General features: G+C 42.5%; 2 protein-coding genes across 4 annotated transcripts; both read right to left on the bottom strand.

Moving 5' to 3' along the window:
- Window positions 1-114: 114 nt before the first annotated feature.
- Window positions 115-14,948, bottom strand: LOC115375247 (UDP-glucuronosyltransferase 1-1-like). 3 transcript variants are annotated; one of them, XM_030074654.1, is made up of 12 exons: window positions 7,864-8,830; window positions 7,719-7,740; window positions 4,916-5,117; window positions 3,779-4,287; window positions 3,464-3,527; window positions 3,194-3,342; window positions 2,382-2,509; window positions 2,196-2,289; window positions 1,931-2,056; window positions 1,149-1,236; window positions 622-841; window positions 201-471 (listed from the first exon to the last, which is right to left on the bottom strand). In XM_030074654.1, the coding sequence occupies exons 4-12, from the start codon at window positions 4,283-4,285 to the stop codon at window positions 201-203; spliced, it is 1,647 nt and encodes a 548-aa protein (XP_029930514.1). In that variant the 5' UTR covers window positions 4,286-4,287; window positions 4,916-5,117; window positions 7,719-7,740; window positions 7,864-8,830. The 3 variants fall into 3 exon arrangements, with proteins under 3 accessions (XP_029930512.1, XP_029930514.1, XP_029930513.1); XM_030074652.1 differs by lacking the exons at window positions 4,916-5,117; window positions 7,719-7,740; window positions 7,864-8,830 and adding an exon at window positions 14,897-14,948 and having other exon boundaries at window positions 115-471; window positions 3,779-4,285; XM_030074653.1 differs by lacking the exons at window positions 7,719-7,740; window positions 7,864-8,830 and having other exon boundaries at window positions 5,056-5,117.
- On the bottom strand, window positions 8,842-14,932 carry LOC115375248 (UDP-glucuronosyltransferase 1-1-like). Its single transcript, XM_030074655.1, has 9 exons — window positions 14,390-14,932; window positions 14,026-14,089; window positions 13,798-13,946; window positions 13,039-13,166; window positions 11,885-11,978; window positions 11,623-11,748; window positions 10,715-10,802; window positions 9,308-9,527; window positions 8,842-9,141 (listed from the first exon to the last, which is right to left on the bottom strand). The coding sequence occupies exons 1-9, from the start codon at window positions 14,912-14,914 to the stop codon at window positions 8,871-8,873; spliced, it is 1,665 nt and encodes a 554-aa protein (XP_029930515.1). The 5' UTR covers window positions 14,915-14,932; the 3' UTR covers window positions 8,842-8,870.
- Window positions 14,949-17,281: the final 2,333 nt, after the last annotated feature.

Raw genomic sequence — 17,281 nt, 5'->3', positions numbered from 1 at the left:
ACAAATGTGCACAAGATAAAATTTTATGCATAATTTGGACTAATAATGCACAATTCAGTTCAGTAAGCCTGACTTTGATTTGTTTTGCCTCTGCTCTAAGACATTTCTTAGTCATTTTGAATTTCATTTCCCTCAAGATGATTTTTTTTTTTTTTTTTTTTTTTTTTTTTGGATAATCAGTTGCTCTTCCTGCCTTCAGATCAGTCCTGCTTCCTCTTCCTGCTTAGCCTCCTGAGGCACAGTTTCATGCATCTCGTGGTCACCATGACAACAGCCAGCACCACAGTAGCCAGCAGTGCCAGTACATCCAGGCAGTGGTACTGGACCCAGTTGAGGTCATGAGCAGCAGCTCTCAGATGTGTCGCCCCTTTGTGCCGCATCACAAACTCTGTCCAGTACACGGAGAGCTCGAGGGGGTCGAAGGGCCGGTCTTTATGGAGAGCTGAAAGCTTCTCCACGCTCTCTTTATACCTGCACACACACACACACATACACACACACACATGAAGGGGAAGTGACAATGAACACAAAGTAGAAAACAAACTTTTCACAGTCGGGGTAACGTCTACATTGTGATGATGCAGTGAAAACCACCGTGTCAATAACATGAGGAACCCTCACCTGCTGTTATTGATGACATCATTTAGTCCCTGAAGGAGGGTTTCCACGGTAATGGTAGAAATGTCCAAGACAACACCCACTCCCCTGCTTGCCATCCGCTGGGCGTTGACTGACTGGTCTCCATTAAGTGGCATCATCACCATGGGAACAGCATGACACAAGCCCTCATATAGACCATGTGACCCAGCATGAGTGATGAAAGCCCGAACTCCATGATGTGCTAATACAAACACACACACACACACACACACAACTGATTAGCTATGCCGGCCCTTCAGATAACTTAAAATAATCTCCTGAATCTACCTCAGTGGTTTTGATCACATTTACCTTAGCCTAGTTATTTGTTGATAAATCAGCTTACTGATACAATTCAGTTTCTGATCTGTTGGCTTATCCCAAGCCATCCACTGTCAGCTGAGTTAATACATTCCTTTGACATCTGAATTTGGCTTCTGCATTACCCACCCTGGATTATGGCACAAACAATTTCAGCATCAGATTATGTTTATTGTCAAATTCAGTACCTAGAAGTTCGTTCTGCGGCACCCATTGCATCATCTTCACATTTTCTGGGATGTTGTCAGGAACTGGCCCTGTGTGTCTCCATATCACCTGTTATTGGAGGCTAAATGTTAGTTTTAGTGCTCAATTACGAAATATTTACATACACTCCCACTCAGCATACATTCCTGCAGAGGAACAGTAAAAATATTGGATAATTGTGTTCTATAAACAACCCAGTGTTTTAACATTGTCTCACTGAGACATACCCTTAACAAATGAGGTGCTTTGAGAACTGCCACCTCCACCGGGTCTGATGTCACCCCCTCACACCCTCCATCAAGGGTCAACCCTCATTGTTAGAGAGGGCCAGTTCCAAGAGAACTGATTGGTCAGTAGGTGGGGCGTTTATACCTGCTGAGCTCTTATCCTGAACTTAACCTGCTCTGGAGCAGGTTAGGTGTTCAGCGTATGTTACCACGGCAACGTACCCCGCTAAAAAGTAAGCCATCTTCATGGTAGGCCCAGGGGCGCCGTATATGGTGGAAAAGTTAGGACAATTCCAAGGGCCCTTGCCTGACAGGGGCCCCAAAAATAGGTTAAAACTAATATAAAATTATTAAACCATCAACTAGTAAATACATATTTTTTTTTTTTTTCATGGGGCCCAAAATTCCTGGCGGCGCCCCTGGGTAGGCCTTCAGAAAACCCAGGGTTAACCAGGGTTAACCCTGAAGTTACCTCACTAAGATGAAATCCAGCTTTATGGTACAGGCCTCTGGTGTGTTTAGATGATTACTCGTACCGTCTGTGGAATCTGTCTGAAGGCCTCGAGGAAGACAGCGGCTCTTTCCTCTGGCAGAGATCGTAACATGGAGCCCAGGGTGAACACCACAAAGCCATGCTCTCCTGACACCCAGGACTCCAGATCCTAGCAATGACACACAAATGCTAAGCTCTCTTTGTGTTTTAACCTCCTACGTCTAGCTTATATATACCATAAACTGACAGAAAGAGGTGGGTATACTCCACATGCCCATGTATTTCCACCACTACACCACTGGCCTTACCTGAGGCAGAGGGTTTCTGATGTTGCAGTTGATGCCGCCCACAAACACCATATTCGGCATGAGGGGGCGAGGGAAGTCTAGTATAGAGTCAGTCCTGTATGAATAGAGGAACAGCCAACCTGAGAGAGAGAATGTAATTGTATGTATTGCACTTAATTAAAATGTTATAACCTTTGTACATGTCACCTCATTAACCAGATGGCGGTGTCAGACAGAACATCAGCGATGGTCACATCCTCTCCCAGGAACTTAGAGGCTGTTTGGTCAAAGGGTGAATACAGCAGGTGGCGAAGCAGAGGCTCCAGCAAACTCATCTACAGATCAGTGACATCACAGGGCAGTGAACTTCATTAAGGCAAAAAAGTAGCTGTTAATCAGCAACATTACTGTTGCATTAATCAAACATTAACCATGTTGACCCTTAGTCACTACTGTGATAAATTTAGCACATGTATTGCAAAGTTTAGGCGTGCTGCCGTGTGCCACATAACCAGGTTTTTGATAAACAGTGGGTCGACAAACATTGAGGGATTCTGTCAAAAACTGTCCAATATGAGTGTGAGCATGGTTTCTTTCTCAGTGCTGCTGCTTTATTTCAGTTTCTTTTTTGGTTTTCTAGTATGGTGTCTGGTTTGGTGTCTAGGATTTACCATGAATAAGATGATACAGAAACATGCACAACCACCAGTGATGAGAAATCTTAACAATGACTAATGGTAGAAGATCAGTGGTGTGTGAACAAAATTTTGTCAATTATTACTTGTTGGCTACATGACCAGAGAAAACCATGGCACTGGATTGGTTTACATAATAACTTAACCACAAAATGTAAATCAGTGTTTACACAAGATCATCTTAGTCTCAAAATATACACTTTAAAACTGTCACTAGCAAATGTATAAACTGATGCTACTGTCCACCATTCGTTAAGTTCAAACAGTGAATGCATGCATGCTTAAATGCACGTGCATGTTTTGCTGTAAGCTGTCTGTGCTCACCAAAGTGTTGAGGACTCTCTGCCTGAAATTCATTTTATCTGTAAATCTGGTGTAGAAGCGAGGGACATATGAGAGAGGGGCAGGGCAGGCTGCAGACTTCATGTCCATGGAAAACGGAATCCATCTCAGCAAATTAATGGTGGGAAGACCTGAGAGTGATTTGAGGATGGTAAGTGAGAAAATGAGCGGACACAAACATGACATGACACACAAAACGGCGTGGTTTATTTCAGTGACTGTGACTTATTAACTAGTAAGGCAGCAGCTCACCTAACTTCCTAGCTACTAATCCACCTGTGGGTATCAAAGGGTCCATCAGTACAGCATCAAAGCGCTGCACAGAAACAAAACAAAAAAATAAGTGAGTGCTGCAACAATAATCGAGAAAACATCAGCATTCCCCTTTCCCTTTCTTACATACACACAGTGCCATCAACACTGTGTTAAATATATCTAAATACATCTGTGTTAACAAGTGTTAACAATGACTTTGGTGCATATCTGCAGCCAACAAAGTTTAGTCCTAGAAAGTTAGTACAGTCTATCCAGTATTATGTAAATAGTGCTGCATATACACTCACTCACCTGCTGTGATAAATGGGAGATGAGACTGGTGTTGAACAGCAGGCTTTCTGTAGTGGTATGGATGAAGTTTCGGAGTTCCCAGATTCGTAAAACTTTATTGTTCATCTTCTCTAGGAAAGACTGCGTCGATTTGGGCACTGCCTTTGTGTACATGTCCAAAACTGAATCGATCCTTTCCTTGCCGTAAGGGACAGGAAAGGTCAGAGTTTTGTAGTGTTTACCAGGGCCCATCCGCACACTGACCTCAGGGATCACCACGGTGACCTGGTGTCCACGACGACCCATTTCTTCAGCAACAGCCTTCACACCCACCCAGTGACTGCCATCCATCGGTATCACCAGCAAACGACCAAAGAAAGAACCACTTGGACTCTCAGGAAGGCTTCCTCTGGCCTTCGTTTTGGGTCCGGTGTTTTCTGCAGCAGGTCGTCTCGCCTCATCTCCGGCCGCATTCAGCTCCTCAGCTACGTTCACCAGCAGGCACACACACACTACTGCTTTCCACATTTCTATTGGGGAAGCATCACCATTGAGACAATGATGTGGTAGTTTGTGGCAAGGCTGAAACATTACAGGTCATCTGCTTGCAGCCTTAAGGGATGCTGAAGATCAACCAGTCACTCATTAGCCAGTAAGGAACGTCAGAGAAACGTAGGTGTGTATGAGGATGTTACTGTTGCAGAATTGCTCTTTTGCATTTGTCTACACATTCACATACTTTTATATGCTTTCACAGATCTAGGTACATCTTTACAGATTGGCTTACACATTCACAGATTTTTACCAGTCACATTCAATACAGACCAATCAAGATACACAACTCTCCACACACATTTGCAAATAATTCTGCTACAATAAAACTGTGACCCAACACAGTGCACGGGGGGTACAGACCTCTACATAAGCCCATAAGCCCACTAGCCATAACAGGCCTTAACTAGCTGGGTGTAGACACAAACAAATTTTGATGCAGCGGAAGCCCTCAGGAAGGAAGAACCATGAGTCAAAGCCAAAAACCTTTATTTCACAATACTAATAAATCACTATAACAGCTAAAATACCAACAGACTACAACATCAAGTGGGATACACAGAAAACTACATAATACTCTGGCAAATAAATAGGCAGGGTACTTACTGAGGGAGGATTCTGTCACCAACCCCAATAGAAACCACCACGCATGCACACTGTGATCACAACTAAACTGCAACTTGCACTGCACGGAAAAAAGGTAAATCTACAAAATGACTAAGGTAACTACCACCTTTCAGACCTACCACACTGCATGCAAGGAGGGGTGTGTGTCCGATAAGTAGCCTATTCCACGCAGGTCTTCCCACTGCCAAGGGAACAAGGCAAAACCAGATAAAACAATAGGGATAATAAGAATAAGACATTCCACAATACATTGACAATGAGTGTAAAAGTCTCACTTTGAGACCATGCTGTAATGGAAAATACACATACACTATATTGCCAAAAGTATTCACTCAGCTATCCAAATCATTGAATTCAGGTGTTCCAATCACTTCCATGGCCACAGGTGTATAAAATCAAGCACCTAGGCATGCAGACTACTTCTACAAACATTTGTGAAAGAATGGGTCGCTCTCAGGAGCTCAGTGAATTCCACTGTGGTACCGTGATAGGATGCCACCTGTGCAGTAAGTCCAGTCGTGAAATTTCCTCGCTACTAAATTTAGACTTAGACTTAGACTTCTTTTATTGTCATTGCACAAAAAAAAACACAGCAGTGAGATTTTGGCAACGAAATGTCATTGCTTGGCTTCCGGATTACAGCAGAGATGGAATTGTGGGACCGTTTAAATATATATAAATATAAATATTATATATGAATATCGTCTATATAACTGGTGTGATATGGTCTATATAACTAGTGCTAAAAAACAAGAGCTAAATAATAATGAGTGCAATTGAGAGTAACTAGATAAAACAGAATGTAAACAACAGACTACACAGTGTAAACAACTGAATAACCAGTGTAAATAATGAGTGCAATTGAGAATAACTTGATAAAACAGAATGTAAACAACAGACAAAACAGTGTAAACAACTGAATAACCAGTGTAAATAATAATGAGTGCAATTGAGAATAACTAGATAAACTAGATAAATATTCCACAATCAACTGCTAGTGGTACTATAACAAAGTGGAAGCGACTGGGAACAACAGCAACTCAGCCACAAAGTGGTAGGCCACGTAAAATCACAGAGCGGGGTCAGCAGATGCTGAGGCGCATAGTGTGCAGAGGTCGCCAACTTTCTGCAGAGTCAATAGCTACAGACCTCCAAACTTCATGTGATCTTCAGATTAGCTCAAGTACAGTACGCAGAGCTTCATGGAATGGGTTTCCATGGCCGAGCAGCTGCATCCAAGCCTTACATCACCAAGTGCAATGCAAAGCGTCGGATGCAATGGTGTAAAGCACGCCACCACTGGCCTCTAGAGCAGTGGAGACGCGTTCTCTGGAGTGATGAATCACGCTTTTCCATCTGGCAATCTGATGGACGAGTCTGGGTTTGGCGGTTGCCAGGAGAACGGTACTTGTCTGACTGTATTGTGCCAAGTGTAAAGTTTGGTGGAGAGGGGATTATGTTGTGGGGTTGTTTTTCGGGAGTTGGCCTCAGCCCCTTAGTTCCAGTGAAAGAAACTCTTAATGCTTCAGCATACCAAGACATTTTGGACAATTTCACGCTCCCAACTTTGTGGGAACAGTTTGGAGCGGGCCCCTTCCTGTTCCAACATGACTGTGCACCAGTGCACAAAGCAAGGTCCATAAAGACATGGATGAGCTAGTTTGGTGTGGAAGACCTTGACTGACCTGCACAGAGTCCTGACCTGAACCCGATAGAACACCTTTGGGATGAATTAGAGCGGAGACTGAGAGCCAGGCCTTCTCGACCAACATCAGTGTCTGACCTCACAAATGCACTTCTGGAGGAATGGTCAACAATTCCCATAAACACACTCCTAAACCTTGTGGAAAGCCTCCCTAGAAGAGTTGAAGCTGTTACAGCTGCAAAGGATGGGCCCACATCATATTAAATCCTATGGTTTAAGAATGGGATGTCACTCACATTCATATGCATGTGAAGGCAGACGAGCGAATACTTTTGGCAATATAGTGTATCATGGTTTGCGTACTAGTCATCCTGTTAGTGTACAACATTGTTTTAAGGCTGTAAGCATGCATCATGTAACATCTACTCACATGATGGGCAGAAGTGAGTACTCCCACTGCATTATAAATACTTTTGTCAAGGACAGAGCCTTGTCTTCACTCTGCAGACTGTCTTGACACTATTTAAGGTTAAGTCCAACTAAAAACACTGAGACACATTGTCCCAACTGCACAGGTGAATCAGGTCAGGCAAAACAACAGTCTAGCATTAAATCTTGCTAAACCGGGGGCCCTGGACAAATAAAGATGACTAACTGTACTGTGGCTCATACAGGGGAAAGGTGAAGCTGTATCTTTTCCTCTTTTCCTGTATCTTTTCCTTGTCAGCATGGGGCTACAGAGCATACATCCATCTGGATCAAACTGGACTCAGCCGCACCACAACTCTGCACAAACAAGGCCGTCCTCCACACATCTACCAGGCTTCAGACAAAAAGGGAGCACCAATCGCCCTCATCTGTGCTTATGAAGGCAGGGAGCTCTCTCTAACCTCACCTACAAGCAGCTGTGCTCCCAGCCTCAATACCAGCCCTCACATCATCCTCATACATCTGTGGCCATTTTCTAGTCAAATTCAAAAAACAATGATAATGTTCATTATAGTTCACAGTCAAAAAACACAGAAGAGAGTTTTTCTATTTTGCAAAGGATATCATTTTGTATTTCAAACAACAGAAAAATACAGACAAAAATACAGATTTTCTCCCCAACTGGACTTTAGGCAGCATTGTATTTACCTTAAAAGAAGGAAAGGGAGAGCTGAAATGAAGAAAGAAATAGATAAAATAAGATGAAGCTACAGTTCCAGTGTATGATTTAGTAAAAGGCAGTTAAAGTCAAGTTTAAAGCTTCAGTTTAGATAAGCTGAGAGTTGGAGCAGACCTTCAGTATTCAGTATTTTCTCTGTTTGCGTCCCTGAAACTGTTTGAAGTTGTCAGTGAAGTTAATCCATTTAAAGCAGCAGAAATGGCGCTACCTGCTGGACAAATGCATGAAGTTCAACTCAACATGCTATACTGGCATATTTTAATTCAATTCTATATATTATATTTTAATCAAACTATACATAAAATTGTAAATTATATTTATTGCATCTTATTATATTTTGGAATAACATCCCATCTATATAAAAGGGCATGTAATAACATTGTGCACATCACATTTTCAATCACACCAAGTGACCGCTCAAAGTGCAAACAACACTGATTGTCACGATGCTGCTCTCACTTTAAGTTAAAACACTACACTTGTCAATGTCACTTCAGCTTGTCACTTGGACTCTAATTATTCCTCTGACAGCAGCAATTTGACTTTTCTCATTAGCGTACTCCCATGGCCGCACAGACAAACCACATCTCATCACAGTTTATGTCCAGTTCAGCCGATTCCCTCCTCCAATGTGAAAGTCATACGGCCAGTAACCCTAAATTTAGGTTTTATTAACATCAGGTTGCTCTCCCATAAGGCATCACTGGTCAACAACGTGATCAGTGATCTTTGCCTTGTCCTGATTTTTCTCCCTTTAAATGAAGACTCACCCTCCAACTATTCCTTTTCCCATTCTGCTAGGACAACAAAGAAACGTGGGGGTAAACCTGAATTTTCTCCAAATTTTGCCTCCTTTGAGCTGCTCTCTGTGAAGGAATCCTGCACTACCTCGTCTGGCCTCATGGTGGTGCTCTATCACCCCCCAGGGCCCTGTGGTCAATTTCTAGATCAGTTCATTGAATTTATCTTTGATATTTTAACTAGAGAGGATAACATCCAAATACTCAGCACAATATTAACACTACTGGATTTTTTTTATTTGTTTATTTTTGCTTGTTTGTTTTTTTGGCTGACTTTTGTAGATCTGCTTTTGATAATCAGTTGCTCTTCCTGCCTTCAGATTAGTCCTGCTTCCTCTTCCTGCTCAGCTTCCTAAGGCACAGTCTCATGCATCTCATGGTCACCATGACAACGAGCAGCACCACAGTAGCCAGCAGTGCCAGTACATCCAGGCAGTGGTACTGGACCCAGTTGAGGTCATGAGCAGCAGCTCTCAGATGTGTCGCCCCTTTGTGCCGCATCACAAACTCTGTCCAGTACACGGAGAGCTCGAGGGGGTCGAAGGGCCGGTCTTTATGGAAAGCTGAAAGCTTCTCCACACTCTCTTTATAGCTGCACTCACACACACACATACACACACACACACACACACACACACACACAGAGGGGAAGAGACAATGAACACAAAGTAGAAAACAAACTTTTCACAGTCGGGGTAACGTCTACATTGTGATGATGCAGTGAAAACCACCGTGTCAATAACATGAGGACTCCTCACCTGCTGTTATTGATGACATCATTTAGTCCCTGAAGGAGGGTTTCCACGGTGATGGTAGTAATGTCCAAGACGACGCCCACTCCCCTGCTTGCCATCCGCTGAGCGTTATCGGGCTGGTCTCCACCAAGTGGCATCATCACCATGGGAACAGCATGACACAAGCCCTCATATAGACCATGTGACCCAGCATGAGTGATGAAAGCCCGAACTCCATGATGTGCTAATACACCCAAATACACACACACACACACACACACACACACACACAAAGTCAGATAGGCTTGCTGCCCACAAGGACGCTATTACTGGACTCATTTTAAATGAACAGTTCACCCAAAAATACAATTTTTGTCATCATCTGCTCATGTGCCGTCCAGTTGAAACACAGGTGACGTGTCTGTCCATGCAAGGCGACTGTGTGACTTCATAGCAGCCTTCTCCAAAACAAGCCAATGACTACCTCATTTCAGAGTTCAAAAACAGGCAAATTTACTCTGAGCAACAAGCTGCATGAGCCAAGTGGAGATTTCTGAGGCCAAATGATTGCATCCTGAGTGAAAAAGACCCATAGTTACACCATAATTTAGTGCAAATCTTCACTATCCATGGTATATTTGGTGAAAAGGAGAGTGGATAGACAACAGCTATAAAACGGTGGCATGCATCCTGCCTCCAAATGCCAGGAGTAAATCAGTTTTCCATTGATAAGACGAATGAACCTTTATTGCCCTGAAAGGAATTTGTCCTGCTCACAAAGAGCAACATTAAAACACTGAGTGACACAGCAACATTAAAGCAACATTAAACAAGAGACCCACCAGGTCACTGCACAGACAGGCCATCTTCATCGAATACAATAATTAGACAAACCAGTAACTAAAGTGCATGACTTGTGGGTAAAGTAGAAGGGTGGGCAAGTGCTTAGAATAAGAAATCGCTATAGTTTAACTTCTGGGTTTTGTTTTCATGTTGTATGCTCCTTGGGATGAAAGAAGTGATGCCTCTTTTTGTTTTGGGTCTGGGCATCGGGAACCTTCTGCGACCAGACGGGAGGAGGGTGCACTTTGGGAACAGCAGGTGAGGTGGATCATCAAATATCCTCTGAGCAAGTTTGGTTGTATACTTTTTGAGAGTTGGAGGAGGCTCTTTATTTGAGTTTCTGTTATTCTCCCCTTGACTCCAGTTGAAGGTGCATAAGCTGTTCCCCTGCGTTTCGTATCGAAAACAACAGCTCACCTGTGTTTCAGCTGGCAACAGGTGTGACCAGATAATGATGAAATTTTCCTTTTTGTGTGAGTCATTCCTTTAAGTTACACAATACAGCACATCTTTGGTGCATTTTGCCTAGTCATACCTAAATTGTCACCTGGAGTACAATCTGTTTATGTTGCAGTGGATTTAAAATACCTAGTAGTTCGTTCTGTGGCACCCATTCCATCATCTTCACATTTTCTGGGACATCATCAGGAACTGGCCCCGTGTATCTCCATATAACCTGTTATTGAAGGCAAATTCTTATTTTTGTTAATGTTTATCAATTACATTTTTGTGACCGACCGTGTTTTTTATTATAAACACAAAAATAGAGGTCATACACACACACACACAAAAGGATATTTACAAATATATTAGATCAAGGATGAGCCATATGTAGCTAGAATCTTTAACAACTACATTTGCAATAGAGAACAAAAAAAAAAAGATCAGATTAACTGGTAACACTTTACAATAACAGTACAACAATTAACGTTAGTTAATGTTAGTTAATGCCAGTTAATGCCGTAATGGTTAATTAACTGTTAGTTAATGATTATTATGGCATTTACTAATGTTAATAATATCTACAATAACCCTTAAATAACATATAAATTAATACCTTAGCATGAACAGCATTAGTAAATGATTCTTAGACACCTTAGTTAACGGTTAGTTAACTCATTGGCTGCCAGTTTTCAGAACAGAAAACAGTATTGCCAGCATTTTAGAGCGTTTTCAGTGATCTTTCAAGACCCACAGAAGAGTTTGTTCTGTGACAATGTAAACACCAAAACCACCAAAAGAAAGAACAGACTCTCCTACTGGAAAAGTCTAATTCATGTCGCACGCGTCATTGGCAGTCAACGTTTGGATTTGAATTGACATTGATCGCCGTCAATGGCAGCCAATGAGTTAACTGTTACTTGTAACAGGTAATGTTTATTACCTGTTACTTAATGTTTATTACGGCATTAACTAACGTTAATTGCTGTACTCTTATTGTAAAGTGTTTCCTTAAACCTGTGATGTGTTGTGTTTAGACAGTTACCAAACCTTACCTTCTGTGGAATCTGTCTGAAGGCCTCGAGTAAGACAGCGGTTATTTCTTCTGGCAAAACAGACACTGCGGTGCCCAGGGTGAACACCACAAAGCCGTGCTCTCCTGACACCCAGGACTCCAGATCCTACAAATACACACATGTACACACAGTCACAGGTGGCATCTGTCTCTGCCTCTCTGTCCAGCTATCTATCTCTGAACTTTTTTTTGGTCTTAAATGTAGTCTAAGTGTAAAACACACACAAACACACTGGCCTTACCTGTGGCAGGGGGTTTCTGATGTTGCAGCTGATGCCGCCCACAAACACCATATTAGGCATGAGGGGGCGAGGGAAGTCTAGTATAGAGTCAGTCCTGTACAGAGTACCACAATATTTACTCAAAAGTACATTAAACTGGATAGTCTTTATTGAACCCGTGGGGTAATTTGGTTTGCAAACAGCAGTAAACACAACCAATACATATCATAAAATGAATAAAACACATACATGTATATAATAATCAAACAGTAAATGTCATCAAAATAAAATCTGCAATGAGTTATAGAAGTACTAAGAGTCCTCCAATCCTTTGATCAAGTGTGTGTGTGTGTGTGTGTGTGTGATACTAACTAGGTCTACAGATTGTTTAACAACAGCTGGGGAAGCACCTAATCTCAGATATCTGTTTGATTTGGCCCACCCAGAGAAAGTGTGCCTAAAAACTCTGCAAGAAGAGGGTGCTGAGGGTGGGAAAACAAGGGTGGCCTTTGCCCTCGTGAGGAGCTCTAACTTGATAAACATGGCCAAGATCACTCATGTTGGTGCCAATGGTCTTTTGGCAAAGTTTAACAATCTTTTCTGTTTTTTTTTTTGTTTTGTTTTTGTTTTTTTTTTAATATTATTTTTGGGCAATTCTGCATTATTGGACGGTCACAGTGGAGAGAGACAAAAAAGACAGGACAGAGAGAGGGGATGACATGCAGTGAAGAGTCAGGGCTGGATTTGAATCCAAGCCACTGCAGCTTAGTGTTAATACTACAGGATTAAAGTATTTTGTTAACCATGCTGAAGTTGCCAAACCAGTGAAATCACTGCAAAAGTTAAAATTGACTCAATAAAAGATGAATAAAACATTTTCAGGAGCTATCTGTCAATGTTAAAACCCCTCAACTTTCTCAAGAAAAACAGTCTGTTTTTGTTTTTTGTTTTTTTTTTGCAGATGGAATTGGTGTTGGCATTAAAAGTCATTTAGTCATCCAGGATGGTGCCAAAACACCTACATTGGCCAACTGTCTCCACAGCTATGCCTCTGATAAAGATAGTTGTTGTGACAGGAGGGTTTCAGTGAAAAGACACAGCACAGTATATGACAGAGTGAGAGAATTTAAGCTATGTCATGTATATTATCAACACATAAACTATGTGAATATTACCTGAGCAGCCAGATAGCAGACTCGGACAGCACTTCAGCGACACCCACCTCCTCTCCCAGGAACTGATAAGCTATATGGTCGAAGTGCCAATAGAACAGGCGGCAAAGCAGTGGCTCCAATAAACTTACCTGCAGGTGAGAGTCATCAGAGGACAGTGAACTTCATGAATTAGCATGATAAGGAATTTCATTAGCATTTGGTCAGCTGATTGTTAACCAACCATGCTTTTATTCTGCCTTCGATAGGTTTTATTAATTCCCACCACTTATCACCTTGCCTCCTTAAAGTCACAGTCTGCAATGTAAATGTAAATAAAGCCCCCTCACATAAAATTAAGACACTGACCTTGGGGTTGTACAGATGTTTTATTTTCAGACTGAGTGAGCGAGCTCTAGATGCAATGACTGGCAGTTTGTGGCATCTAAAAATTAGTTTCACTCATACATTGAAGCTGTAACATTTACCTTGTTTGTTAAAAGTTTAGCATCTTGAGTTACTTGGGTGCATACTGGGGAGAGGGGGGCCCAACATGACAAGTGTGCCCAGCGACCCCATGATGGGTTAATCTGGCCCTGGCAGGCAGATACCTTTTTAGCTATAGGAGCAGAAAACCCCAGTACTGCAAAAATACCTAATAACCTGGCCACTGAGTGTATAGCATTGCTCCCCTCAGGTCAGCTGACTTTTGAAGTTAAATATGCTTCAAGAAATTCCACCAATCTGTGTGTGCATGTTTGCCTGTAAGCTGTCTGTGCTCACCAAAGTGTTGATTACTCTTTGCCAGAAGTTCATTTTATCTGTGAATTTGGTGAAGAAGCGAGGGACATAGGAGGGAGGGGCGGGGCAGGCTGCAGACTTGGTGTCCAAGCCACATGGAATCACTCTCAGCAAATTGACGGTGGGAAGACCTGAGAGTGATTTAAGGAGGAAAACATGGAGCCAAGAACATGACAAGACGAGATACTGACTAATATGGCGGCAACTCACCTAACTTCCTAGCTATTAATGAACCCGTGGGCACCATCGGGTCTGTCAAGACGGCATCAAAGTGCTGCAGAGAGAGGAAAAGAAAGGATTGGAGAGGAACAGAGGTAAAGTAACTGATTGGTGCAAATCTTCCACAGAGTCAGATGGCATGTCAGATAATAAGGCAGGTCAGGTTTACTGCATAAACACAAAGGAATGTGCACTTCTTTCTCTCTCTCTGACTCACTCACGTCTTTCACTTCAACTTCAAGGTATAAATGATGACTTCATCTGCAACCAACAAATTTTAGCCCCTGGAAGTTACAGCACAATCTACCCAGAGTTTTGTCTGTATGTAAAAGGCTCTGTACACACACTCCCTCACCTGCTGTGATAGATGTGAGATGACACTGGCGTTGAACAGCAGGCTTTCAGCAGTGGTATGGATGAAGCTTGTGATGTTCTTTATTTGTGAAAATCGGCTGTTTATTTTCTCCATGAAAGACTGTGTAGATTGGCGTAGTACATCCATGTGCATGGACAACAGTGAATCAATCCTTTCCTTGTCATAAGGGACAGGATAGGTCAGAGTTTTGTAGTGTTTACCAGGGCCCATCCGCACGCTGACCTCAGGGATCACCACAGTGACCTGGTGTCCACGACGACCTATTTCTTCAGCAACGGCCTTCAGATCCATCCAGTGACTGCCATCCATCGGTATCACCAGCAAATGACCAAAGAAAGAACCACTTGGACTCTCAGGAAGGTTTCCTCTGGCCTTCGTTTTGGGTCCGGTGTTTTCTGCAGCAGGTCGGCTTGCCTTATCTCCGGCCGCATTCAGCTCCTCAGCTATGTTCAGCAGCAGGCACACACACACTACTGCTTTCCACATTTTCTTTTTCAGTGTCATGGCCCTTGCTTCTATACCTCAATCAATCAAATGCAGAAGATAAAGTGAGGCAAGGTGACGAGCAAACAGACTCCAAGAGCATGCAAGTGTCCACGTTTTTCTTCAAAGGTCCTTCTCGTCTCCCCTCTCTCTGATGTGAGCGGCCCTGTCAGCTCTCCTCCTTCTTTGGGTTGTTGGAATTCCTCGGCGAATTAGTCGAGTTTTATGTGTGTGTTCAAAGTCCTCCTTTACAAAAAAGGGTAACACTGGCAGCCCTTGAGCCTCTCTAGCATTTGGTGGGGTTGAATATGAGGTGAGAGAGATAACAAGAGTAGAAAGGTCATATGGTGTTTTCAGTGGTTTAGTTACTGTGTAATTTACTTTATTGCTATTCCTACATAGATTACAAGCACATTGGGCCTCATTCACAAACAGTGTGTAGGCTACTCACAAATCTGTACTTAAACTGTGCATACAATCGTTTGGCGCACAAATCCGGGATTCATCAACATTTTCTTTCCGGAATTTGTTCTTACTCTGCGAACAAATTTAGAACTGCCTCAGACCACGCATACGCACAAATGAGGAAGGCCGAACTGACTTAGAAAATGCAAATGCACACCTTTTAAGTACATGCAGAGTACATAAAACCACATTCATTAAAAAGAGATTTAATTAACATTTTTTAAAATCATTAACTTATACTAATATATTGGCCAAATGTATTAAATAACCATGAAATTGACACACTTTCACCCTCATCATTGTGATTAAAATATTCAATGACAACAGCAGTCCATATTTACAAAGGAATACATGAGAATGTGCATTTCGAAATGTAGGCTTAACGGTTTTGGCTTTCATTTAATTATTTTGGCCTAAAATGATTACCCACTCCCAACACTTTCTTGTGCCATGAAATTACGCATCTGTGGCCAAAGGCAATTGGTTAATTGGTAGCATGTTAAAGGGCATGCAGGGTATATAAACGATTCTGATTCACACTACTTCTCTCCTCACGTAACCGCTTCCTTCATTCATGAATCAACTAGGCAAGCGGTTTCCTTATATGGAGAAATGGGGGCGTGGTAGTATGCGAGCACGCGCCTGTCAATTTAGAATGATTCTTATTTACAAACATGCGCAAGGTGGTGAGAACAAAATTGGTCGGTACGCAGGTGTCATGAATCCCACGGTGATTTTGCGTACGCACTTATTTTGTACGCAAAGTAAGAACATTTCCACGCACATATTGATGAATGAGGCCCAATGTCACAGCTGATACTTACTCCACCTAAACAAAGCTGAGCGGAGTTAGTAGAATGGCATCTGCAGTGTTTCCGCAATACCAGGCATCTTTTGCACCTTAATGTGCACTATGTATTTAAGAACTATGCAAACTATGGTTTTGATAATAGCCTATTTGTGAAGTCAGAGGCAATAACAGAACTTCTCATTAGCGTAGCCTACTCTCATGGCCGCACAGACAAACCACATCTCATCGCACCTTAGGTCCAATTCAGCCGATTCCCTCCACCAATATGATAGTCATACGGCCGGTGTTGTGCCAAGTTGTCCCCAATAAAAAATTGTGTCCCCTGTCCGCGGGAGCCGACAGGAGCGCGCATACATTCAACGAGGGCGGAACTACGATGTTTTAGTGCTCAAGTTTTATCCACAAGCTTTTGCAGAGGGTTAAGGTTAGGATTAGTCTTAGGGTTGGTGTTAGCAAATTTAAGCAGTTGCTTTGATTGAAAACCCATGTTTTATTCGGCAAAACCGGACAGGGGAAACAATTTTTATCGGGGATACGTACCTTGGCACAACACCTGTGTTCTGTCGATTTCTGCATTAATTCATTTAACTAATTTCATATTAGTTTTTACCTATTTTTTGGGGCCTCTGTCAGGCAAGGGACCTGGGATTGTCCTAACTTTTCCCCCATATAGGCTACGACGCCCCTGACCTAGACACACGAGAGAACATTTAACTTTGCCCACTTAATGCCGATATCGATAGATTAACCTGTCGGTTTAGGCGGCGGTAGCGAAATTTCGACAAAGCAGCAAAAATCGACAGAACACCGGTAACCCTAAATTTAGGTTTTATTAACATCAGGTTGCTCTCCCATAAGGCATCACTGGTCAACGACCTGATCAATGATCTCTGCCTTGTCCAGATTTTTCTCCCTTTAAATGAAGCCTCACCCTCCAACTCTTTTCCCATTCTGCTAGGACAACAAAGAAACGTGGGGGTAAACCTGAATTTTCTCCAAATTTTGCCTCCTTTGAGTTGCTCTCTGTGAAGCAATCCTGCACTACCTCGTCTGGCCTCATGGTGGTGCTCTATCATCCCCAGGGCCCTGTGGTCAATTTCTAGATCAGTTCA

This window comes from Myripristis murdjan, chromosome 17 (assembly GCF_902150065.1).
Source record: "Myripristis murdjan chromosome 17, fMyrMur1.1, whole genome shotgun sequence".
Classification (NCBI taxonomy): Eukaryota; Metazoa; Chordata; class Actinopteri; order Holocentriformes; family Holocentridae; genus Myripristis; species Myripristis murdjan.
Note: the sequence above shows the minus strand (reverse complement) of the source record. Positions and strands in the feature narration are given on the sequence as shown.

Excerpts from the sequence above, each read along its gene's own strand:
- LOC115375248 (XM_030074655.1), bottom strand. The coding sequence starts at position 14,914 with ATGACACTGAAAAAGAAAATGTGGAAAGCAGTAGTGTGTGTGTGCCTG. Across the intron at positions 14,090-14,389 it reads TCTCACATCTATCACAGCAG|CACTTTGATGCCGTCTTGAC; the intron begins GTGAGGGAGTGT and ends CTCTCTCTGCAG. Across the intron at positions 13,947-14,025 it reads ATTAATAGCTAGGAAGTTAG|GTCTTCCCACCGTCAATTTG; the intron begins GTGAGTTGCCGC and ends AATCACTCTCAG.
- LOC115375247 (XM_030074652.1), bottom strand. Across the intron at positions 3,343-3,463 it reads ATTAGTAGCTAGGAAGTTAG|GTCTTCCCACCATTAATTTG; the intron begins GTGAGCTGCTGC and ends AATCACTCTCAG. Across the intron at positions 2,510-3,193 it reads AGAGAGTCCTCAACACTTTG|ATGAGTTTGCTGGAGCCTCT; the intron begins GTGAGCACAGAC and ends ACTGATCTGTAG.